General features: G+C 47.1%; 1 protein-coding gene across 1 annotated transcript in view; it reads right to left on the bottom strand.

Moving 5' to 3' along the window:
- Positions 1-533: 533 nt before the first annotated feature.
- kif26ab (kinesin family member 26Ab) overlaps positions 534-26,614 on the bottom strand; it is a 246,052-nt gene continuing 219,971 nt past the window's right edge. The window contains exons 13-16 of the mRNA XM_086003100.1: positions 5,880-6,073; positions 5,364-5,387; positions 5,062-5,212; positions 534-1,990 (exon numbers count right to left, since the gene is read on the bottom strand). Of these exons, the coding sequence (XP_085859226.1) occupies positions 1,812-1,990; positions 5,062-5,212; positions 5,364-5,387; positions 5,880-6,073 (548 nt within the window). The 3' untranslated portion in view covers positions 534-1,811. The remainder of the gene's footprint in view (positions 1,991-5,061; positions 5,213-5,363; positions 5,388-5,879; positions 6,074-26,614) is intronic.

Genomic DNA, 26,614 nt, shown 5'->3' with positions numbered 1-26,614 from the left:
TTACTTATCTAAACTTTATTTTTGTACCTCTTAAGATGAACAACGGTGCTGCAGACTGGCGTGATTTCACTTTGCATGTGTGGCCTGAGAATGTAACAATGCCAGCAATGCAAGATCAGCAATCAATGCATGAGAGCCAGCCTGCCAGCTTCAGTAAAGGAACAGATTATTTGAAATAATCTAGCATGTGGGGCAGTAGAGGCCAAAATATTAATCATGTTCAAAGTGCAGCTATATAATATAGTGAGTGCTACACACAGTGGTGAACTGCAATGGCCCTTTTTTGTCTTCAAGTTTTCTTGCAGGTCAGTTTTTACCTTTTTATTCCTAGATCCCTCCGAACTAACATAATCTGAGATGGTCAGGAATTTAACTACACTCCAGTTACTCACTATGAGTAAAAATACAGTAAAGCTAGAACATTCTAATGTACATAGTTTTAAAAGGCTGTATTATATTTGACTAACAGTACAATATTGGACATACATCTTGATGCTTTCTTAATGTAAAATTATAACTATGAAGCAGAAATATTAATACCAGTGGACATGTCATTTATTCACAGATAAAAGCTAATGCAACTACCATAATATACATTTATACAAAGATTCTGAAAAAAACCTTTACAAATAAAATGGTCAGAAAATACCATTCACAATGAATTGCGATACTGTATTTATTATTTCTTCATGTAAAATTGTTTTAGTTTGGCAATAATTCATCACAATAGTGGCTGCTGGCCAGTACTAAAAAGAAAAAAATCTTACACAAACTTTTATGCAATGTGTTCAAATGTAAATAACTCTTCTATCAAATTTGTTTTTTTTTGAAGAAATCCTGAGATGCAATATTTTTAAACAACAGAATCAAAATGTTTCATAAATCAATACTGTTATTATTTTGTAAACCTGTTTTTGGTTTTTAAAAAAGAGTATATAAATTTGATCATTGATAACTCACAATAGTGGATTCACTGTGCAGAGTCACTCTGGCTACACTGGATCGCTGCTGATTTCACCAGTTCAGGTTATTTGGCACAGTGACCTCTTCACTGATTTATTTATGACTGGTTTAAAAAACTATGAATTTCATTCTGCCCTTCTGCATCAATAGCAATGTGTACAAAGAAGTGGCCCAAAAAACAGACAAGATTCCATATAAAAAAGTCTCCAAAAAATCATTACATTTTATAACATGCCTCAATTAATGAAACTTTTTTTAAAAAAGGGATAAAACAGAATACCATGGAATACTAATGTACACGAGAACATTTTGAAATTGAAAACATATAAACGGCGGTCCTTTAAACAAGAAGGCAAAGTCAGGGATGTGAACATAATTTACTTATTGCTTTGCTACAATGAAATTTTTTACATATATCATATAAATACAATATACAATATAAAATAAGCAATTTGTTTCAGTGTTTACTTAGGTATGCTGGTTTCTTTACTAGCACCAATGCAAATAAATCAAGTGAATCAAAAAGGCACTTTAAGGTTTTTCAGTTCTTTGTTCTTCTTGGTTTATGTTGCCTTCTTTCTTCCTTCAGGGAAAGGAATTTGTTCGCATGAACAGTTTAAGCTTTCATTCTGTTTAAGCTCTGAGGCACTGTATTGATTTACACAGCTCACCATCAAGATTCATTGTCACCACATCAACTCTCCCTCAACATTCTCTGCCACCTTCCTCTGTCACCACATCGCCAACCTTCCCTCAAACAGAATTCCTTGAAATATTTTTTCTTCACACGCTGCCTGCTTTCACAGTAGACTGACCGGGTTCTTATGCTCTCCCACCAGTGACTGTCTTTAAACTTGCACTTCTCTCGGTCCATCGTTCACTTCACTGATCACACCAATATCAAAACAGGTCACCATCATTATCCTTGCCTTGCATAGGTTGACACGTTGCTCAAGCTCCTCGGTTACCTCTTCCAGTGCCTCCAGGTACTCCAGGGACTCTTTATCTAAGTCTAGGTCAACCTCGACTGTTAGCAGAGATAGTACAACCAGATCAGGCAAACAACAGATGACACGTGCACAAAGATTTGTAACTTAAAACCTTTTTTTTTAACATTCTGAGCAAATATGTGAAACATCTGTGGGCGATCAGTCTCCTTTTCTTTACTGCCTTTTTAATGAATTTTCTCGCCCTCTCTTTAGGCCCCCCCAGCTATGTACTAATCCCCAGCAGGAGTTGGCACAAAGCAACCTCTGCCAATATTCTTCTGTGTTCAGCCACTAAATGGTGCATGAGAGCAGACACGAATGGCTTGGGTTTCAATTATCCCTCCCTCCCCTTAGCCTGTACTCAATGGCGCAGCTGAGATTGGCAATTTACTCCTTGGGAAACTGTGGGCCAACCCCCACATCCTGGCACACCACAACGCAGGCTGTGGTAAAGCTTCTCTTTAGGCACATGTGTGGGAGAGCCGGGATAAAAAAATTCAATTCTTTTTTTTTATTACGCAGTTTTAAACATGGCAATTCTCAAATATTTGTTCTTGTAAACCATTCAAGCACACCGTTTAGCACACTCTGTTCAGAAACTCAGGTGAATATCAGGAAAGATTTCCGCAGAGGTTGTCAGGATCCCCCAGTGTAACTTTGGCAAAACATCGGTATAAACCCTGACACCAAGGTTTAAACGAGCATTTTTAATCATTTATGTTTGATTCTTTGGGAGTTCTGCCGATCTTATGCCAAAATTATGGCAGATGGTTAGGAAACCCCCCCACAGAAATTCCAGACAATCCTTCCTTAAAATACAAAATCACAGGGCTTGTTTTTAAAAAACAAATTGGAAGAGTAAATCCATTTTAGAATTACTCGCTGAAGGAGCAGATATGTAATTTCTATACTGCACACAAAATGTAGTTCAATTATTTCTTTTATTTAGTTTTATTCTTTATCCATGCAGTATATCCATGCCAAATAATCAGAAACCCCATGGCATGCTAGATACAGGCTCTTATTCCTGCATGATTCAATGTAGATATGACAGTAGGTCATAACTTTGTATTAGTTATCTTCTGCACACTGTGCAACAGTTACTTAAAAGAAAACTTATCATGTCTTATTCATTCATTACTCGTTAACAGGGAGTGGAATATATTTTTTATTGAATTAGCAACACTAATTTTCACCATTATTGTTAACACGATTAATATCTACAGATTACGCCCGCAGGATCTTACAATTAGTCTTGGACCACACAGTGGGTACAAAATATCAGCCACTGAATGACAATTCTTTAATATTTTGTTAAGTGCGCCACTTTAAAAACATGAGAGCTTCCTGATTCACTTAGGCTTTGTAGTTACACAGGTCAATATCAAGGCTCATAGATGAATAATGGCCAACTAAGTACTGGAGGGAAACTAGCCTCCATGGAACTATACAACAAGGAGTCAACATCTTTAGGTGAGGAGGGAAGAAAAATGGCAAGAAAAAAGAATTTGGCAAAATGGCAATTATTCATGTGTGAGCTTTGATAGTGAGTGGTGGTGGGCTATTTACCAGAAGATGCATCGCTACCTAGCCTGATCATGTCCTTGCCCAACATTCACATATGAGCAAGTCCAGCAGGAATCACTGCATAGAGATCAGGAGCAGGACCCTGCCTGATTTCCCCCTACCAAACCCAGGAGCACTGAACCCACTTTAGCACCTGTACTACCATCCTGGCTGGGAGCCTAATTAATTATAGCTTGGGAATTGAATCTGGAACTTTCCTGTTCTCAATGACTTGGCTACTTAGTGAGTAAACTGAGCCATCAGGGCAACCCTATTGAATGGTTTGTTAACAGCAGTTTGATCAACACTTTGGCCTGAATTTCCTTGGAACCCCTGGTGTAATGGGTGGCAGGTAACTCTGATAGAATAGGCCCAAGAGGGGCAGAAAATCAGGCAAGACACATCTGCCCAGAAGAGGACCCTCTGCAACTATGCAATGATGCCCGAGGTGAGTGATACTGCGATTCACCCTAAACATGGCCAATTATATCAGAGGAGGCAGGACTGCTTCCCCACTGGAAACCGCACAGCTCCTTCTTCTTACCCACTCACCAAGCTGGACACCTGGAACAACCTAGCATCCAGGTCATTTCATGGGCAGAAATGTGTCCCACTGGGGTGTACAAGCCAGAGTCATGGCCTACAAGATCCCAGAATCACCTGTAGCAGCCTCCCATGCAGCTGTCCATGCAGAATTTCTTGCTCACATCCCCCACCCACCTAGAGGTGCCCATATTGAGCCCCTACCGTAACAAGAGCCACTACTCGCATTATGGTAATTAGTTGACCCTGGATACTCTGGTGATGTCAGCAGTGCCTACTCCACCACTCTTACCTCGTCACTCTTCAATCAGGCATCAATATTTAAATTCTGTTCTATTCTCTGAACACAGGCAGTTTCGTTTTTGCAATTACTAAAGAGTGCCAATGTTTTCCCACAGTGAAGAACTAGGATTCTGCCAAGAAATCTCAACAAAATCTGCAGATTTCAGCTTCAGCACTCATCTGTGGATTTCAGAGCTCTTTTTCAGAATTATAAATGATCCCTTGGATTAAGAATGGTTGGCTGTCCACCTAATGTGCAGTATTAATGCTTAAACTGTTCTTTTTTAGCTGTTCATTGTTGAAGTCTGTATGGGAGCTCTTCCTTTGTGAAACAATCTACAATCAACGGTTCCAAAATGAATTAGACTGATCACATTTACATAAAATCCTGGGTTTGCTCCTTAAGTATTGGCAAGTGAATGCTTACTTGATAGAGGTTTGCACCTGGAATCATTGATGTGTGATATGGTTATTTTTCAAAAATTAGAGAATCATTTAGGCATGCTCTTTGTATCTTTTTAGTTTTACTCCTGGGGTTCAGTACATGTGTGCATATTTCACACTCAGTGTATCATCATATATTTGCCGCTTAAGTTATTATTGATTGGCAGACAAAATAAATCAACCTGGTATTTATATAAAGGATGCATACCTATCTCCCCCATCCCCATCTTGCTGTTTTGTTAATAGAACAGAGGAAGCTATCCGGTGTACTTACACTCTGATTTCCATTTATCAGGGTCCATCATCAGCCTGCCTTTGGTATCCTCCAACTCCTTTATCAATAACTCGTGCTTGGCCTTTAATTCTCTTATGCGCTGCTGTCGCTTCTCCAAGATCTTCAGCTTTGTGTTGAAGTACAACAGGCCCTGCCAGGACACAAAGAAATCATCCTCTATCGCAGTCCGAACAAAATAACGGCAAACCATTTGAATTTTCCACTCTACATTTTAAACTTTTTTATGACCCCAATAGGAAAAGAAAATGTATCAAGGGAAACAAATCTGCTGAGGTTCTCACCTTGTCAACATCTTGGAAAGGCTCCTATAGCGTTCATAATAAAGAACAAGAAAGGGAAGAAAAGTTAAGGCAGCAAGTTCTGTAGAAAGATGACCGTGGATATTGTACATAATCCTTATTTAATTGGGAGCAAATCAGATTATAATACTGCTGATGTACTATAATTTCAAAGTGCACACCTTTTCTCATCTGTAAAGGAGTTAATGATCCTGGCACAGAATGGCTATAAAGTTTGATATAGCAGGCAAAGACTAAAGGTTCATTCATAATATATTCATAGATTTTCTTCACTTACACCATCTCTCCTGGCTAAGCATGATTAATTGTGAATAGTAATTATTTTTATCTCCTCTTTGTAAGGGCACTCGAACATATGCGTTGTAAAATTAATAATTATAGTAATTTAATTGCAGTCAATCTCCTGTATGTAATTGTGCACTGTCTGTATTTAAGCAGCCATTCCTCACTGATACCATAATTTAGATTGTCTAAACTTGTTGTACTAAATGTACTGACCTCATTTTCCTCCTGCCTGTGTCTCTGTAACCTTTCCACATCATCAATCTCGTAAACCTTAATTTCAAATGACTCCTTCAAGGTGCCTGGCAGAGGCGGCAGGTCCACCCACTGCCCAGTGGTGCTCGTCGGCTTGCGTCCCAAAGATGAAGCGTCGGGCAGAGGGGCTGGAATCAGCCGACGGCGCTGGGTACCTAAAATAAAAAATTCAACCATTGTTTACTGAATTAGACTAATTGTGAGATTTCCCCTTGACCTACCGCACTTAAAAAAAGAACAATCTTTGAACAAAGTCGCAAAGATTTAGTGGCTAAAGTCCATTTCAGACCACACGAGCAAGTCTGACAGCGTTAAGACAATGCCTTCACCTTGACTACTGAGACGGTGCTTTCTCCACAACAAAGTCAAATTTTATGAGTCAGCCATAAATCTTTCCAAGTGTAATTCATACTGTGTTATCGAAACCTGAACACATTTGAAAGCTGGTCTGGTGAGCTGTACCGATAGTACTGATACATAGGGTGCTTGTTATGTCATAGAATGATGCAACACAGAGGAGGCCAGTTGGCCCAGCGTGCCTGTGACAGCTCTTTGAAAGAGCTGTCCAATTAGTCCCGCTCCCCTGCTCGTTCCCCATAGCACTGCAAATTTGATGTTTTCAAGTATAAACCTAAACATTTAGCCTACTCTAGAATCAGACACACTAAGTGATACTATTAGTAAATGACTTCATTTGGTACCAGTAATGTAAGCCAGCAAGTAAGAAAATTTAAAATAGAAAATTAAACAAATAACAATTTTGGACTGCTATTTCTTTCAAATCTAATGAAAAATGTTTCTCGAACCTAAAAACCTATATAATCAATTCATTAATGTCATCAAAATGTTTTTGAATCTCTGTGCGACAGAGTAATCTAGAAAACATAATTATATTTTTCAACAGCTTAACTGTGAAAAGCAATGGAATCACATCATCTGCCTTGTCTTGCTATGGAGCTAATATCAGTTTTCTCAAAATTGCTTCAGCTCACTGACACATTGCACTAGATTACTAGAAACCTAATCAAGTATGTGTCAGCCTTGGCTCAGTGGTAGCACTCTTGCCTCTGAGTCAGAAGGCTGTAGGTTCTGAGAGAGTACTGCACTGTCGGAGGTGCCATCGTTTGGATGAGACGTTAAATTGATGTCCCGTCTGGCCTCTCAGCTGGACATAAAAGATTCCATGACACTTTTCAAAGAAGAACAGGGGAGTTCTCCCCGGTATCCTGGCAAATATTTATGACTCAACCAACATTACTAAAACAGAATATCTGGTCTTTATCTCATTACTGTTTGTGGGAGCTTGCTGTGTGCAAATTGGCTGCTGCGTTTCCGACATTACAACAGTGACTACACTTCAAAAGCACATCATTGGTTGTAAAGCACTTTGGGGCGTTCAGAAGTTGTGAGAAATGCTATATAAATGCAAGTCTTTCTGTTTTATTTGCCATCGGAAAGGATCTATGGTGAATTTCCTGTAGGACAACAGAAAAGGTATAGGCCTAGAAATTCATTGACGCCACTTTTGGGGCGCTAAAGTGGGGCGTCCGCTAAAGTTTGCGGCCGCTGCCAAATCTAGGCCACTTCTCCGATATTCATTAGCTTCGCCCTACTAGCTCGGGCGAGCGCTAAAACTGCTGTTGGACGCCTCTCTTTGGGCGCTAAGCCGGAGGTGGTGATCGATAGCGCCGAGGCCGGGTGCAGCGCAGGTGCGGCCATCTCGTGACTGACAGCAGACACCCTGGCGCCGGCCAGCTCTTAAGGGGGAAGGGTCGACTGTGTCTGCTGCCACGCCCTGGATAGTGGAGCCCTCCAGCTAGGCCTGAACACTGCTGCTGGACCCAAATAGCGCCTGAAGACATGGAGAAGGCCCGTGAACGTGCGCAGCGCTTCTCAGAGCGTCATCTGAGTGTGCTGCTTGCTGCTGTGGAGAAGAGGCGCCATGTTTTGTACCCGGACAATGGCAAGAAGGCGACGGTCCGCATCTACAGGACAGCCTGGAGGCATGTCGCCAGCAAGCTGTCAGCCAACAGCGACGTCCCCAGGACCGGTGCCCAATGCCACAAAAAGTTAAATGACCTCACACGCATTGTCAGGGTGAGTACCCTTTCCAATGACCTCCTCATCCTTGCATGTGCACCTCACATGATGGGCAAAGGGACCTGAAAGCTCTAATGGCCAGCCTTCATCCAGCAGCTATGGCACAGGCATGAGCATCAATTGCACATTCTGCACTGAACACACTGGCCAAGCTATTCCACCATGGGAGGCAGTGCACACCAGATCATGGCGACACACTGGCCAGGCTATTCCACCATGGGAGGCAGTGCACAGCAGATCATGGCGACACACTGGCCAGGCTATTCCACCATGGGAGGCAGTGCACAGCAGATCATGGCGACACACTGGCCAGGCTATTCCACCATGGGAGGCAGTGCACAGCAGATCATGGCGACACACTGGCCAGGCTATTCCACCATGGGAGGCAGTGCACACCAGATCATGGCGACACACTGTACTTAGAGGCCGTCCTTTCTCTTGCAGACCAAGCTGGTGAATAATCGCAAGAGCCGGACTGCGACCGGGGGAGAACGACCCCATATCCAGCCACTCACCGACCTGCAACATCGCGTGGAGCGCCTCATGGGTCGCTGGGTGATTGGGCCCGTTGCATGTGGAGATGCCGACCCTGTTCTGGGAAGCAATGGTAAGGACATCACCTTTTGCACCTCTCTCGTCCCACTTGCGCATCAGATCTACATCCTTTGCCACTGTCCGACCAATGCGCTGAATGCCACCACTCATGCATCCCGCACTGACGCCCTCTCCTCACTCTAAAGCTACTCTTGTGCCTTCCTGCTTTCAGATGGTCAAGAGGAGGTCCCTCAACTTGCCAGTGACAGACCCTCCGAGGAGGAGCAGGAGGAGGAGCAAGAGGAAGGCAGCCCATCAGGGGAACCCTCAGCCGCGGCCACCCAGGCCAATGTAGGGGACACGTCTTCCCTGGAGGGCAGCGTGGCGGAAGTGTCAAAGGGGAGGGGAGCTCCTGGGACCTGCGTGCTGCAGAAAGGCGGGAGGGGGGTGGAAGCTCGGCGGCCTTCTCCCCAGAGGGGGGATGCGTCGGAGGGGAGTCCAATTGCTGGGCCCAGCGGCCTCCAGCAACGCAGGAAGGGTTGGCCAGCTCAGCGGCCTTCTCCCCAGAGGGAGAGTCCGGCCTCCAGTCAGGAGATGCTCTTCGCCGAGGAGATGGAATGCCTCGAAGACTTGTCCGCGGACTCGGAGCGCCGGCACACGGAGCTCATGGCGGCAGTGGCACGGTTGCCTGAGTCCATCGATTCCCTCTCTCGGAGTGTGGCCGAGTTCGGGCCCTTAGAGGCCACCAGTCGGGCGGAATACCGGGCAGATCTTTCAGCGACTGGCCAGGTGATTAGTGGTGCCGTCCAGTCACTGGCTGCTCTGCTGCGGTCAGTGAACAGGTCAACACGGGCACTCACTGCTGCCACACTCGCTGTGTCAGCCAAGCATCGCCAGGGCACCCGGCGCGCTGCAGCAGCACATCGGTCTGCCCCTCGGCAGATTGGTGCGCATACTGCAGTGCTGGCCCGGGCGAGTGCCAGTGTCTCAGGCGACCAGCGAGCGCCTGCCATCTGCCAGCTTGCCGCCATTCCTCCAGCCGCCACTGCACTCCCCCAGTGGAGCTGCCAGGAGCTGCTGCAGCGACTGATGCTGGCCAGCCACAGCTGCAGCAATCAACAGCCGCCCGCTCGACGGCCAGACCTCGACTAGGCCGACCCCCAAGGGCATCTGCCGTCACGACATGTGCCCCTCAGGAGCCTGCCCCCAGCCTTGCAGCAGCCAATGGCCTTACTTTGAGGCGGAGCAGCAGGGCGGGCAGGGGCCACCCAAAGATGGCCAAGGCATCGCCCTAGCGGGCCAAATAGTCGAATGTGTGGCCATTTGTGTTTGTTTCTTGAGGCCGAGAATTGGATGTTTGTTTTTTGAAGGCCGATGATGTGATGTTTGTTTTGGACGAAGGCCGAGAATGACGGCCATTTTAGTTGCCCTCTTTTGTTAATCCTCCCCAGGTTGTGGGAGCGAGTAATGTGTTTGAGTGTTTTTTGGGGGTTTCCTCTGTTTTTGGTTTTCATGTGGGAAGGGCCCAGAGTTTGTACAATAAAGCATTTTATTTATTCACATTGTCCATGTTTGATCTTTGAAGTGTTTGTTGCCTTAACCGGCTGAGGGCTTGCGGAGCGGCTGCAATCATGTTCTATCATTGGCACAAGCCATTCCCTGACAGGGGGCCTCGAAGTGACGTTCAATAAGCCGACGACGGGCGGCCCTTGGACCTTGTGCGTCCCTCCTGGGCTGGTACTCCTCATCCTCGTCGTCCTCATGCTCCTCCTGCTCCTCCTCCTGAGGTGGTGGTCCAACGTGAGGTGGCAGTGCCCGAGTCCTGCAGATAGCCAGGTTGTGCAGCATGCAGCAAACGACGACGAATTGGGAGACTCGATCCTGCGAATACTGGAGGGCTCCCCCGGAGCGGTCGAGACAGCGGAACCATTGCTTGAGCACGCCGATTGTTTGTTCTATGAGGCTCCTCGTCGCTTGATGGCTCTCGTTGTATGCCTCTTCAGCAGGGGTCGTGGGCGCGCGGAGCGGGGTCATGAGCCAGGTACACAAAGGATAGCCTTTGTCCCCGATAAGCCATCCTCTTGGGGGAGGCTGTGCCTGGAACATGTCAGCCACAGTTGTCTGTCGCAGGATAAAGGCATCGTGGCTGCTGCCTGGAAAGCGGGCATTGACAGCTAGGATGCGCTGCCTGTGGTCACACACCAGCTGTACATTGAGGGAATGGTAGCCCTTCCGGTTGCGGTAATCCTCGGCATGCTCAAGAGGTGCCCGCAAAGCCACATGCGTGCAGTCAATGGCGCCCTGCACCATGGGGAAGCCCGCTATTCTTGCAAACCCCACTGCACGCTGCTGCTGCTTGTCCAGGGTCATGGGGAAGGAGATGAATTGATGTCTCCTTCTGAAAAGGGCTTCGGTCACCTGGCGGATGCAGCAATGCACGGCGAACTGGGAGATGTTAGCAATGTCCCCAGTAGCGGATTGGAAGGAGCCGGAGGCATAGAAGTTGAGAGCCACCGTCACCTTCACTGCCACCGACAGAGACATCCTGCGCATCAGCTGTGGCTGCAGATCTCTCTGAAGCAGCCGGCAGATGTCTGTAACCACCTCCCTTCGGAATCGCAGCCTCCTAACACACATCGCGGCAGACATGGTCAGATAGGAGGTCTGCTGGCGGTATACCCTGCGTGGGTAAGGCCTCAGTTGGCGACGCCTGTTGCCCCCTCTGCGTCTAGCCAGGGCTGCCACTCTCTCACGGCGTCTGTAAGCCCTTCTGGCATAAGGCTGAAATTCAGCGTTGCCACCCAATGCAGCCCCCATTATATGCTGGCAAACACTGAGCTCTGAATGAAGGCAAAGATAATTCGTAAGCTCTGGCCTGAGCCAAAAATACCTGTCCAAGTGTTGGTCCAAAGCAGTAAACTCTCCTCCTTGGTCTCTGTCCAAAAAACCGTTGCACAAGAGTGAATGCTGCAAAATGGCTGGCCTTCATACTGCTGGGTAAGTGCCCTTTAATTAGCGCTCCCCCCGGCCCGGCTGGCCTGTGTACCGTTCCACTTCACAGTCGCTCGGGACGCCCGGCGCACAATGGGCCGGCGCGAGTGAAGTTCCGGTTTGGGGCGCACAAAGGGCGTTGCACTATTAAATGACGTCATGATCTGCGCGCGCAGCAGGGCGCGCTAAGACTTTGCGCCGGCGCTAAATGTGTCCTGAAGTTGGGGAGAGGCGCAGATCGCGCTGCGCCCGGGCGATAAGCGCCTAGCGCTCGAGATCTACTCCCCCTAAGGCGCTAACGGCTGGCGCGCCCAACTGAATTTCTAGGCCAATGTCTTCTGTAAAGATATAAGTAGAGTTCAATGGCAGTGATACCAAATTTTTGATAAGGTGTTAGGGGAGCATTGCCAGCTGGAGTGGTGGGTGCCGGCTCTCTGTATGCCTTCAAGAGGGAGCTGGGCCGGTTCCTGACTAGGACACAGATTGCATCATGTAGAAGGTAGGTGTCTTTATAGCTAACATTTGGTCCATGTGGTCTCCTGGACTGATTTTGATTGCCTGAGGGGGTCGGAGAGGAATTTTGCAGTGGATTTTTTCCCTTATTGGCACTGGGCTTTTTCTCTGTTTTTTTTTTGCCTCTCCCAGAAGATTACATGGCCGCAGGGGTGTGGGGGGGGGTGGGGTGGGTGGAGGGAGGAAGTGTTTGGGCATTGATGCTCCAGCCATCATGGTGTGGGGCAGGCTTGATGGACCAGCTGGTCTTTTCCTGCCCATCAATTTTTGTATGTTCATGCACAACATCAAGTACAATGAAAAATGCTTTTGAGGAGTCACATCAGTGTGGCAAAAATAACTACCATCTAATTTACTCTAATCTGCATTTACTTTAAAGAATTTAGGCCACACTGAGAAGAGTTAAGCATAGTCAAGAAGATGTAGACGGCACGACACATTTAAAAAGATCAGAACCGTGTTCAGGTAATTGCACAACAAAAATGAACATTATCATTTCCATGAACATTGGCCTAGGAGCTGTCATGGAACATGCATCACTGTCAAACGTGTCAAGTATGGAAGTCATGCAAATGCTGGGATATTTTAAATGCAATTTGCTATTTTCCACAAAAGCCTCCAAATGTCCTTCCTTTTAAAGACAAAAATTAGCCTCGCGTACTATCATAGTTTTTGATCACGCCTGCACAGATAAATCAAACCTGCCATCACAGCCCTCATTTCTTGCTTTACCATTCAGATCAGCTCCTTCTTAAGGATAAAAGAATGCTCTGAATTAGTTTGAGTGTTTTCTTGTATCTTACTTTCGCCATAGCACTCATTATATTTCATTATATGCCAAGCATTCACCAAAAATAATTCACGCAATGCAACTGTGGTTTATAATAAATATTTCAAAAGATTTAGGGGGTGAATTACCATGGGGGTTCTCCTCTCTCGCCCACCGTAACTTCAGTGGAAGAGCCACAGAAACTCTGGGAAAACAATGTCAGCAATGGTTTACGCCATTTCTCCAGGGTTTCCAATGCTCTTTCACCAAAGTTGTAGCAGACGAAAGAGGAGAATCCCCGTGAAAATTCAGTCCCTACACTGCAGCACTTCTTCAGTTATAAGATCTGATATCACAGGTGAATGGCCCTGAATTTCCATGGGCTTGTCCCGCTCTTCCACCTTAATGTCGTCAATGATCAGTGAAACCCCTGGAAAAATGTTATCAATGCCAAGAGATCAGGAAATCCCCTTCAGAAATCCAGGGCCTATGGGGGAGAAATTCGATATCACCCCGCTTGGGGCGCAGTTATCGGCCGGGCGCAAAGTTTAACGCCTGGCCTCCGACTGCAAACTTGGCTTCTATCGCCCCTGGAGGTGATTGGAGTGCTAAATCAGGCGCTACACACCTGTCTTAAGGCGCAAAGGCCAAAGAGCGAGGCGCTACCTCAGAGTGCTGGCGCAGCGCAGGTGACGTCAGTTAGCGATGGAACACAGACACACTGGCGCCAGCCAGTTCTTAAAGGGGAGGGTCGATCTTGCTCTCCAGCCACACCCTGCTCATTGGAGCCTTGAATCTCGGCCTGGACAGACCTGTGACTACATTTTCCAGCCAAGGACTATGGAGAGGGTGAGAGAACAAGTTCAGCGCTTCAGGGAGCGGGCCTTGGAGGCTCTGGTTGGCGTGGTAGAGCGCACAAGATCTATACTCTACCCTGAGAGTGGCAGGAAGCCTTTGCTGCGCGACTACAGAAGAGTGTGGAGGGAGGTGGCTCAGCACGTCTCCTCCAGGAGCATGGTGCCCAGAACCCATACACAATGTCGCAAAAAGTTCAACGACCTCACTCCCTCCATTTCAACCTCACTCTATGGCCATAGGGTCTTAAAACCCCAATGCCCAACACTCATCCAATACCTATGGCTCTCTCATTAAACACACACGCACATTCCACACCTTGCATATAGTAAGGGCTATTCAACTATGGGAGGCACATCAGGCAAGACCATGGCTTTATATTTACTCAGGCGCTGTCCTTTTTCTTGCAGGCCAAGCTATCCCATAACAGGAGGCAGCAGCAATGGACGGGTGGAGGGCAGCCTTAGCTGCAACCCCTCAGCGATCTTGAGGCGTGCGTCCACAGGATTGTGGCAAGCCAGGTGATCGGTCTCGTCGCCCCTAGAGAGGTCGACCCCGTTCGGACAGCAATGGTAAGGTCATCAGCTTTCTCTCCTCTCTCATTCCACTTGCCCCTCACAACACCAGCCTTTGACACTTTCAATCCAACTTACTAAATCGCTCCAGTCCTTGCTCCCTTACTGACCCCCTGTCCTGACGCTAAAGCCACTCTTGTACCTCCCTGCTTTCAGATGGTGATTCACCAGCTGAGGAAACAGGCCCTCAAGCTGCCAGTGGGAGCGAAACCGCAGGCGAGGAAGAAGAGAAAGCCAGAGCCTCAGCGCCACCCTCTCCCGAGGAAGCCTATGCCCACACTGGGACCACATCTTCCCTGGAGGGGAGCAGGGGGGGGTCTGATGAGGGTGAAGCTCCGGGACCCAGCGGACTGCAGCAACGCGATGTGGTTAGGGAAGCTTGGGGGCCATCTCCCCAGAAGGAGAGCAGGCCAGCGAGTCCTGCTGCACTGGACGCAGAGGAGGAGCAGCTCATTGCTGAAATGAACACCCAGGCGGTGGACATGCACACTCAGCTCATGGGTGCAGTGGGAAGGATGCCCGAATGCATTGATGCACTGGCAAGGAGTGTGGAGCACTCCGCTGCAGCACAGGCGGATGCCACGCAACTGCTTAGTGCTGCAATTCAGTCACTGGCTGATGTGATCCAATCTCAGACTGCTCTCATGCAGTCTCAGATTGAGGCCACGCAAGCACTGACTGCTGCCATTTTCGCTGGTCCGGACACATTTCCCCAGGGCTCTCACTGCACCACAGCAGGCCAGCAATCTGTGCTCCAGCAGATTGCTCCGGATACTGATGTGCTGCCCCGTGGGAGTGCCAGTGTGTCGGTCGAGCAAGGAGTTGCTGTCCTCTCTCAAGATGACAGCATTCCTGCTGCCACCACTGTCACTTCCCCATTGCACTTGCCACCGCCTGTAGCCCAGACTACTGCCGCCCATGCAGAGTTGGTGCAGTCTGAAGCTGGGCCCTCCAGGCCCAGAGCTGGTCGAGGCCGTCCTTCAAGGGCATCTGTAGTCTCAGGTTCTGACAATCAGCAGCCTTCCAGCAGCCTTGCTGCAGCCACTGGGGCCCCATTACGGAGGAGCAGTAGGGTGGGAAGGGGGGGGGGAGTGCGCAAGGGAAGGAGATCACCCTCGAAGAGCAAAAAGTAGGAGGTGTGACGAAATGTTGGGAATTTTTTTATTAAAAGCCGAGGTTCGTGTTCAAACTTTTGTTTAGTGTTTTGGACGTTATCTCCAGGTTGTGAGAACCAGTTATGTTAATTAATGATTTTTTGTGTTTGTTTCTATTAGTTTGTCATGAAGAAATGACACACACAGAGTTTGTAAAATAAAAAAGTTTTTGTATTCAAAATGTACAGGTTTACCTTTGGAATCATTGCTGCCTTGGCCGGCTTTGGGGTTGTGGGTTGCTTTCATTCATGTTGTTCTCCATGCCAGAAGCCATTTCCTCTGTAGGGGCCAAGAAGCGACTTGTTATCAGTCATTGACGGACGGCCCTTGCAGTTTCAACATTGTGGGCCTCCCTCCCGCCTTGGTGCTACTGCTGATCATCCTCCTCCTCTTCCTCCTCCTCCTCCGGTGGTGCTCCAAGGCCTGGTGGCATTGGCTGGGTCCTGAGGATTGCCAGGTTATGAAGAATGCAGCACACAACTACGAAGAGGGAGACTCGCTCAGGCGAGTACTGCAGGGCTCCTCCTGAGTGGTCCAGACAGCGGAACTGTTGCTTGAGCACGCCGATCGTCTGCTCAATGATGTTCCTGGTGGCGAGATGGCTCTCATTGTACCGCAGCTTAGCAGGGGTGTTGGGGTTATGGAGCAGTGTCATCAGCCAGGTGCAGAGTGAATAACCCTTGTCCCTGAGGAGCCAACCACTTGGTTGATGCAGTGCCTGGAAAAGTTCTGGCACACCAGTCTGGTGCAGGATGAAAGCATCGTGGCTGCTGCCAGGATAGCGGGCATTGACAGCGAGTATCAGCTGTCTGTGGTCACAGACCAACTAGATGTTTAAGGAGTGGAACCCCTTGAGTTTCGGAAAACCTCTGCATTCACATGCGGTGCCCGCAATGCCACATGCGTGCAGTCAATGGCGCCCTGCACCATGGGGAAGCCCGCTATCCTCGCAAAACCCAATGCATGTTCATGCTGTTTGGCCCAGGTCATGGGGAAAGAGATGTACTGGCATCTCCTTTTATAGAGGGCATTTGTGACCTGACGGATACAGCAATGGATCGTGAACGGTGAGATATTGGCGATGTCTCCAGTAACTGCTTGAAAGGAGCCAGTGGCATAAAAACTGAGAGCCACTCTGACCTTCACTGCCACCGACAGATGTCCTGGTCCTCAGTTGAGGCTGCAGATCTGGCTGCAGCAGGTGGCAGAGCTCAGTGACCACCTCCTTGCTGAAGGGCGGCCTGCGCAAACACTGTTCCTCAGACAAATTAATGTAGGAGAATTGTTCCGGGAATACCCTGGGAGGGTAAGGTCTCCTGTGCAGAGACCTCTTGGCCCTCCTCCATCTGGCCATGATTGCCACTATCTCTATGCGTCTCTGTTGCCTCGGATTCTGCAGGCGCAGGACGACGCCCCGAATCAGTGCTGTAATGTATATATACCTTAAGGGAGAGAACTACTTTTTACAACTCCTGTATACTGTAGTACCGGCAGTGACCACACCTGTATATAAACCCTGATTAGTGATCTGTACAGTTAGTTCTAGAGTAACCCTCATTCAGTAAACACCTGTTGAATCGTTCCCTGCAGTCCGTTGTCTGATTATTGAAGGACACAACATAAAGATACACGGACATAACATTGGCGACGACGCAGATTCGAACCTACCTGCAACTCTACATCACCTCCCAGGGATTCGCTCCTGGAGAACAGTGGAAGAAGGTCGAGTCCAGAAGCACGGGCGTCGACCACGGGCAACCGCCCAGTCATCCAGCGGAGATTTGAGCATCGCAGGGGAGGCTGTCGAGAGCCAGGCTTGGCTTTCCAGTCACAGTGGTCCAGCGAAACGGGCTGGCAACAGGTACTGCGCAGACCCTTCCCGCCGCGGTGTTCAAGGGCCGAGCAGCGTCGACGGGGGAGAGAGAGAGGGCAGAGCACACAGGGCGCAGCTGGTGTTCAGGACCGAGCGGCGTCAACGGGGGAGAGAGACGAGAGATAGCAGAGCGCAGCCGGTGTTCAAGGGCCGAGCAGCGTCAATGGGGGAGAGAGGTGCGCAGGAAAACGCGAGGCGCTGCCATTGCCACGAGGACCGCAGAGAGCGGCGTTGGCAGCAGCGCAGGAGCTGCGCACGAAACCCACAGGGTGTCGCCATTTGCCACGAGGACCGCCGAGAGCGGCGTTGGCAGCAAAGCGGGAGACGCCATTTTAAGCCGCTGCGGGGAAGAAAGGAAAGCGCGGGAGACGCCATTTTAAGCCAGTCTAACCACACCCAAAAATGCCAAAGAGTGGCAGTGTCACAGCGTTCGACAATGAAGTCGAAGATTGGACGACATATGTCGAACGCATAGAAGTATACTGCAAGGCGAATGAAGTGCCAGATGACAAGAAAGCGCTGGTATTGTTGAATTCAATGGGTGCAAAAACGTATGGCTTACTACGAAACCTAGTAACCCCAGAGAAGCCAGTAGAAAGGATTTTGAAAACATAGTGTCAATCCTACAGGACCACTTAAACCCCACACCGCTGCTGATAGCAGAAAGATTTAAGTTTCACAAAAGGAACCAGCATAAAGATGAAAGTAATGCTGAGTATTTAACGGAACTGCGCAAGCTATCGAAACACTGCCAGTTTGGAACGGGACTAGCAGATACTTTAAGGGACAAGTTTGTGTGTGGGCTTCAAAGTGAAGGAACCCACAAACGGCTTCTATCAGAAAAGGATCTTACGTTGGACAAGGCTTCCAGCATTGCAGTATCACACGAAGCAGCAGCACGGGGCGCTGCAGAGATACAACGGAGACCGCAAGAATATGGCACAAATGAAATGTCATACGGAACAGTGAAGTGCTATCGCTGCGGCAGAACAACACACGACCATAATGATTGCTGGTTCAAGGACAAAGTGTGCAGACAGTGTGGAAAAGTAGGACACATAGCAAGAGTCTGCAGGTCGGGGAAGAAAACCAGCAGCAAGAAGTCTCCACAGGAGAAGTACAAGAAGGTACATAAGGTGACGGAGAGTAGTTCAGACAAACAGAAGAGTGATACAGACTCCGGAAGCAAGGAGCTGGGTTGTCTGAAACTACATAATGTGATCAAAACGGAGGATCACCAAACTATCTGGGTCACGCTCAAGATAGCAGGAGTCCAAGTGAAAATGGAATTGGACACAGGATCAGCCCTAACAGTCATAAACCAAAGGGACTACAAGCAGCTATTCTCACATATACCCTTGAGAGATACAAAGATTGTCTTGAAGACGTACACGGGGCAAAAAGTCTACCCCAAAGGAAAAATAAGGGTGAACGTTATATATAACGGCAAGGAAACACCAAAAATGGACCTATATGTATTGCCAGATGGAGGACCACCACTACTAGGACGTGAATGGATCCGGAAGATACAGCTAGATTGGCATTTCATACAAGCACTGACTGTAGATGCCAAAAAGGATGACGACGTCACACCTGGACGACTGTCAAAAATGCTAACTGACGCACAAGAAGTGTTCCAGCAGGGACTCGGAACACTAAAAGGCATAACAGCGACGATCAAAATAGAGGAAAATGCAAGCCCAAAGTTTTTTAAGGTCAGACCGGTACCTTATGCGATCCGCCCAGCCATCGAAGCAGAGCTGGAAGGTTTGGAACGTTCAGGAGTACTGTCCAAAGTGGACTGGAGCGAGTGGGCTACACCCATCGTTCCTGTAATGAAGAGGTCGTTGAGTAATACGCCTGGGGAACCAAAGAAGGTTCGCATCTGTGGGGACTTTAAGGTGACAGTGAACCCAGTCCTTCACACTGTACAATATCCGCTTCCGCGGATTGAAGATATTTTCGCCTCGCTATCTAGAGGGAAACGCTGCACTAAGATTGATCTGGCCCAGGCGTACCTGCAAATGGAGGTAGAAGAAGCCTCGAAACAGTACCACACGATCAACACTCATAAAGGTCTCTACCAATACAACCGGCTGGTGTTCGGGGTAGCATCAGCTCCGGCTATTTGGCAAAGGGCAATGGAACAAGTCCTGCAAGGGATTCCAGGGACCCAGTGTTATTTGGACGACATCCTGGTCACGGGCAAAAATGACAGTGATCACCTCGCCAACCTGGAGCAGGTGCTCACTAGATTGAAGGAATATGGGCTCCGAGCTAATGGCCACAAATGCGAGTTTTTCCAGAAGCAGATCTCGTATTGTGGCCATGTTATTGATAAAGAGGGGTTACATAAGTCCCCTGAAAAGATTGAGGCAGTAGTCAAGGCTCCAGCACCGGAAAATGTGTCACAACTGAGGTCGTTCCTCGGGCTGGTGAACTACTACCATAAGTTCTTGCCGAATTTGTCTACCATACTACACCCACTGAACACCCTACTGCAAACGGGGGTACCATGGAAGTGGAGTGACAAATGTAAATGAGCTTTCCAGAAGAGCAAAGTATTGATCACATCAAAAGAGGTGTTGGCTCATTTCAACCCAACACTACCAATTCGGTTGGCGTGTGATGCATCACCCTATGGCATTGGAGCGGTGCTGTCGCACAAATTCCCGGACGGCTCGGAGAGGCCAGTAGCCTTTGCGTCTCGGTCACTAACCTCAGCCGAGCGTAACTACGCCCAGATTGACAGGGAGGCCGTCAGCCTAGTGTGGGGAGTGAAAAAGTTCAATCACTATCTCCACGGGCAGAAGTTCGCCTTGCTGACTGACCACCAACCACTTGTCTCCATCTTTAATCCAAAGAAGGGCGTTCCGGTGATGACTGCGCAACGGCTACAAAGATGGTCCCTTTTTCTAGGGGCGCACCAATATGAAATCGAGTATAAGGGCACGAAACAGCATGGAAACGCTGATGGGCTATCACGCCTGCCACTGCCTACTGCGGAGGAAGCACCAGCAGTGGATCCTGTCGAAATATTTCATTCGACTATAATTGAATGCTTGCCAGTAACTAACGCTGGTATAGAGAAGGAGACTCGAAATGACCCGACACTGTCTCGGGTATATGATTTGACGGTGAAGGGATGGCCAGCACATGGCGACTCACTGTTGCCAGCATTCTCATCCAGAAGAGAACAGCTGTCAGTATGCCAGGGGACCTTGATGTGTGGATCCCGAGTGGTAATTCCACCCAAGTTAAGGGAGAGAGTGCTCAATGAGCTTCACGAAGGTCATCTGGGAGGGGTGAAAATGAAAAGCCTTGCTAGGGCTTATGTGTGGTGGCCGGGGATCGATCAGCAAATCGAGGACCTGACAAAGAGCTGCTCAGGATGCCAGAAGGTCCAAAATGCACCACCACATGCCCATCTACACCCATGGGAGTGGCCCTCATCTCCATGGCAACGGGTGCATATTGATTTTGCTGGTCCATTCATGGACTCAATGTTTTTAATAGCCGTGGATGCGCACTCGAAATGGCCTGAGGTGATCAAAATGTCCTCCGCCACCACGGAGAAAACTATTGCAGTCCTACGGACCATTTTTGCCAGGAACGGCTTGCCAGAGCAGATTTGCTCTGATAACGGACCACAGTTTGTGTCCGAAGAGTTTCGAAGATTTATGAAAAGGAATGGGGTAAGGCATTACACATCCGCTCCGTATCATCCAGCCACAAATGGATTGGCTGAGAGGTTCGTACAAACCTTTAAAAAAGCAGTAAAGGCCATGTGCGATGACGACATTCCACTGCAGCATAAGGTGGACAATTTCCTGTTAGCCTACAGAAATGCGACACATGCAGTCACCAACCAGGCCCCGGCCATGATGTTCTTTAACCGAAGGTTGAGATCTCGTCTGGATTTGCTCAGGCCAAATGTACGAAGAGATGTTGAGAGTAAGCAATTCCAGCACATCAATGAGAAGCCGACAAGAAGCTTCAATGTAGGGCAACCAGTCTTGGCCCGCGACTACCGAACAGAGAAATGGCAACCAGGAACGATATGCACACGGCAGGGGCCACTAATGTACACAGTGGATGTTGGGGAGAACATTGTGAGACGCCATGCTGACCAGATCCTAGAGTCACAGGAACGAGTCAACCCCATGTCTCGGCCATACATACCTGGTGAGGAACCCGACGTACAGGTCGCATCCACCTCAGAAACAATAGCATTGGAAGCTGATGAATCAACTGACAACAGGGTGCTAGAATCGCCTCCGCACCAAGAGCGAGACACTCGGGAAAGGCATTATCCAGAAAGAATCAGGAAGCCTCCCCAGAGACTGAATATATGAATGGACTATTTTCATATAACATTGTATATTAAAAATGTTAATTGTTAAATGAGTATTATGGTACTGTTAATCTAAAAGGGGAGGAATTGTAATGTATGTAATGTATATATACCTTAAGGGAGAGAACTACTTTTTACAGCTCCTGTATACTGTAGTACCGGCAGCGACCACACCTGTATATAAACCCTGAGTAGTGATCTGTACAGTTAGTTCTAGCGTAACCCTCATTCAGTAAACACCTGTTGAATCATTCCCTGCAGTCCGTTGTCTGATTATTGAAGGACACAACATAAAGATACAGGGACATAACAAGTGCAGCCCCCATTGTCTCTTGGCAATCGAAGTAATGAAGGTCAAATCCAAAAGTACCTGCAAAGTGATGGTCAGTAGCCAAAACTACTTCACACAGCACTGACTCTATGCAGAAGTCTCTCTATCTCTCTCTCAGAATCTCTCTCTCTGTCAAATGAGTGGTGCAAAAATGTCTACCACAGAAAAAGCCAGGAAAAAGGCGCCTTTAAATAGCGCCCCCCCAGCCCCTCACCGACTGGAAAACATTCTAGTCTCCCTGTCGTTGCTTGCGCCAGGCGGAAAGGAGGGGGGCACCACTCAACATCTGGTCCGGGGTGCTACTGGGGCATTGCACGCTCAACTGGCATCATACTCTGCAGACACAGGAAATCGGGGCGGTAAACTTTTGCGCCGCGGCAAAAACTCTAGTCAATTTCGTGAGCGGCGTAAACATCACCCTGCCCGGGCACTAGTTGCGTTGCGCCCCATTAGGGAGGTGCAAACCAACCGAATTCTTCCCCCTATGTGTTTTCAAGATGATGGCAAAGACTGGGAATTAGGCCAATACAATAGAAAATCCAGGTCAGCAAATCAGAGCTTGTAATTACAAGCAGAGAGGTCTGGTAAGGGTTAGAATTTGGCACATGCAATCTTTCTAAATCTTACACCAGGACTGTCACTAGTAGCCATGCCTGGCACTACTGATGTTAATTGTGAGAAAGTCCAAGTCATTTCAAGTTTGGGCTAAAAAAAAGTCCAATCCTTTAAGAGAATACTATGGGATAGATTTTCAACTTATCCCCCGTGTATAAAAACAACCTAATGAATCGGTCGCCCGTTATATCAACTGCCCGCTTTTCATTCCCATTCCTGTAATTTCTGAAATTCCTTGGCCATTCAATCAGTTTCTTGCAGTAACTCCTGGTCTCCACTATTTTGCAGGAGCTTCTGTCTGCCCCTTACAAGGCAAATGACAGGCCTGGAGTGTGGTCAGGGCTGTCTAAGCTGGGAGTTCCTGCTTCTCAGTTGGGATCTGGTATTTGTGTGACAGCTGGAAGAACCAGTGAGGTGAGGTGTACAGACTTCTACAAGAGTCCATCGGTGGGTAAAAGCATGGCAAGTGGCCTGGACCCCTGACAAAGGGAAAGGATGCAACCATATTGGCCCCCTTGCTGAGGGAGCTGATCAGACCAGTGTCAAGTTGGGGAGGGGGACCTGAGCAAACCCCCTCCCACCCCTCAAAGGCAGAACAAGACTAGAGTTTGCAGCAGCATAGGGTAGGTGGGCGCCAGAGATGCGTCCATTGCTCTCCCATTGAACCTGCAAATTCTGGTGGGGTCAGTGCTGGAGGTCAATGCCATGATAGTGAGCTGAACAAATTTGGGGCTTATTTACTTTGTGACATTCAGTTTAGAGCCTCCAACAGTTGAAAGATCTTTGTGTGTATTACACTCTTTCGGTACTCTAATCTCTGCCCCTTGGTGTAATTAAATCTTCCATAGGGCTCAATTACTGGATCTCCCTTTCTTGTTTCTGGAGATCTACTCAATAATTACTAGGTGCATTTGCAGTACTTATACCACCATTATCATTCCTTCAGTTAAAGATCCTATGCCACTTCTCAAACAAAAATCAGAAAGTTCTCCTAGTATCCTGGTCAACATTCCTTCCCCATGCAACACTACCAAAAACAAAATAGCTAGTCATCCATCTAATTGCTTTCTGTGGAATCTTGCTGTGTGCAAAATGGCTCACCTGTTGTTCTACATGACAACAGACACTGCACTTCAATGTAATTCATTACATGTGAAGCATTTTTCAATGTTTCTGAGTGATGTGATAAGGTGTAATAGTATCATTGAACCCTACAGCAAAGAAGATTATTCGGGCTATCGGGCTATCGGGCCATCGTGCCTGTGCCGACTTTATGAAAGAGCTGTCTAATTAGTCCAGTTATATCACACCTTAACTAACTACATAAGGCACAAGGATTTCTAGTCATTTCTGCAACGCCAGTATACATAAAATGAAAAAAAAAAATTCGCAATTTTAGAATTGTAACTTAATCAAATGTTTCAGATAACAATGTAAACCGTGACAATAAAGCTATAATGATTCATTTCCTCTGATCTCCTTGACAAGGTTACTGCTCTGTAATTGCTTTTATATATCCATTAATATTCAATCAATTACAAATAATATAATCAATTACAAATGTTAATTAATAGAGATGTAATGAATTGCTTATTCAACTTGTCATAAAGTCATGTAAACATAGGCAATGTATAGTACTGTGCAGGCATTTGGTTTGGTCACCAAGGCTATTACCAATGGAAAAGAGTCATAGAGTCATAACGGCACAGAAGGAGGCATTCGGCCCATCAAGTCCGTGCCAGAGTTAGGACAACAATTCACGCAGTAATATTCTTCAGTCTGTTTAAAACTGTTTACACAGCTCCACATATTCTGATTATGATCCCATATTCAACCTTTTTGGGTAGCAGGGTAAGAGGCCATGAAGATCACAACTGGCCTTAGATGCATCCTCAGACCCATCGCAACTCAGCCTGCTGTCTGGAGGCTAGAAGTCCTGCATAATATATGGACTGGTGCCATACATTATCCTTTTCCCACGCAACACATTTTTCCCCACAGTACATAGGTGAATTAAACACTTGTGTGGCATTTACTAGTTGGAACAGGTAATACATAACAGACTCTGCCTGGAATAGGAAAAATGCCAGGCAATCTGGGTGCCTCCCTGTCAGACTATATGAGCTGCCCCTTCTCAACTAACATCTTTTCAATACCCAGCATCCTTGCTTTAAAAACAAGAAGGCTAGCATAAAGTGAGGGGAAAGGTAACAACACTGCATCCCACAACAAACTTTGCTAAAGACAATGACCCACCCTAATACTATCTCTATGAATTGAAAATGAGCCCTGTACCCTTGCTTTCTGTATGTGTTTTCCTTTCCTCCACTCATCTTTCTCCTAGGACCACAGCATTAGACTGAACTGGTTGCCTCTGTATATAATGCTGCCCACTCATTTACAATTTGGTGTCTCAATGTATGTCTGGTTAAATATACAAAGTGCACAAAGATTTAACCATACATTTATTTGCTACAGTACTCTTCAGAAAGCAACAGCATTGTCAGAACATCTTGTCAACATAAATATCTCGATTCTTGTCATTGGAAGCAGCACAATCATGCTGGGCTGGGTTTTTTCTTGCAGTTTCTGATGAAAATTATCGGTGGTGGCAACTATAAACAGCTTGCACTGAAGGCATTTGCCATCTGGTCACCATTTTAGGGTCTGGCCCTAGGAGGGATAATCTTTCAGCCTGCTTGTAAATGGCAGTAATACAGAATTTCCATATTGCTGGCCTGTACTATCCTTCCCTTGACATCAGGAAAGGTCCACAGACAGAAGTTATTAACTGTCTTGGAGTGAGATGCGCAGTAATGTTAAAGTTGTGTTCACAACTTCAGAGCAACTGCACATTGTGCAAGCTTAGTTGCTCAGATATTGCCAATTCCGCCCTTCAGTATAAACAGTTCAGGTTCAGCAGTTGGACTTCTGAGTTACATTACACAGCTGCCGACATTGAAGGCCGATCCATAAGGTAAATGAGGTATTACTTCTTCATTCATTCTTCTTCATTTATTTTGCTCTCTTAAGTGCATCTTTTAATCAACTAAAGTGTTGTCAATTATCTACAAGAAATGACTATCCTCTAGATCTGAAATCTTTTTGGTGAAAGTTTGCTATGCTAGGGATGTATTTTCTTTTTTGCTTGTAGCTGTACAAAGAAACTCTCCTTTTAGGTGTTGCACAGGTTAGACAGGTGCACTGCATCTCCTCAGCCCCTACTACCACCCCCCGTGTCTTTGCCTCAGTTTTACCCCTACAGTATCAATGTGGCATTTTCTATGTTTGCCATCTTTCAGTTACTCTGAATGAAATGATCCACTTAGTGCTCGACTATGCATTATTTTATATTGGGCAATTGGATTGAGTACCAAATCTCTTTTCACTTAGGATCCTCAACCGCCATGAGACAGAAGAATATTATCCAAGCTTGCTGGTCCAAATCCATGTCCCAAGGGTAAAAGATCAATGTTCCCCTTCCCTTCACCCAGACGTGAGAATTGTCTTGATTTAAAATTGCAATTGGAAATTGGATCAGCCCTGAAATCTGATCTTCAATCTCCAAAATAAGTGTTGCTAATAACACACCCATATCTTGAGTAGGTTATTGTGGTAAACCACTGTCATACCTGTCTGTGTCTGTATGTGTATTCCACTAGGTACAGGTCTGGACATGCCTCGGCTGACTCCTCCCACTATTCCAGGTATATAAGTGACTACCTCCCAGTCCCTTAGTATTCTGGACGGGTCGACCACTCGAGACAAGACCTTCATTCTTTAGTTAATAAAAGCCTGATTGTTACTCGCTCAACTTCAGTCTTTTGAGTAATTGATGGCGCATCAGTTATATACTGGAACCAATAAAAGGGAGCACATTTTCCTCTCCCACCCATTGTCCATGCTGCCAAATGTATAAATAATAAGTTGTTTGTATACACACAGTCTGCTGTCATTAGCATGGACAAAAATAACAGCCATAAAAATGTCTGAGGAGCAAACAATGTAACAAGCATCTCCACACAATTCACA

The sequence above is a fragment of the Somniosus microcephalus genome, chromosome 12 (genome assembly GCF_052327205.1).
Source record: "Somniosus microcephalus isolate GS21.2 chromosome 12, FLI_Smic_1.0, whole genome shotgun sequence".
Taxonomy (NCBI): domain Eukaryota; kingdom Metazoa; phylum Chordata; class Chondrichthyes; order Squaliformes; family Somniosidae; genus Somniosus; species Somniosus microcephalus.
Note: the sequence above shows the minus strand (reverse complement) of the source record. Positions and strands in the feature narration are given on the sequence as shown.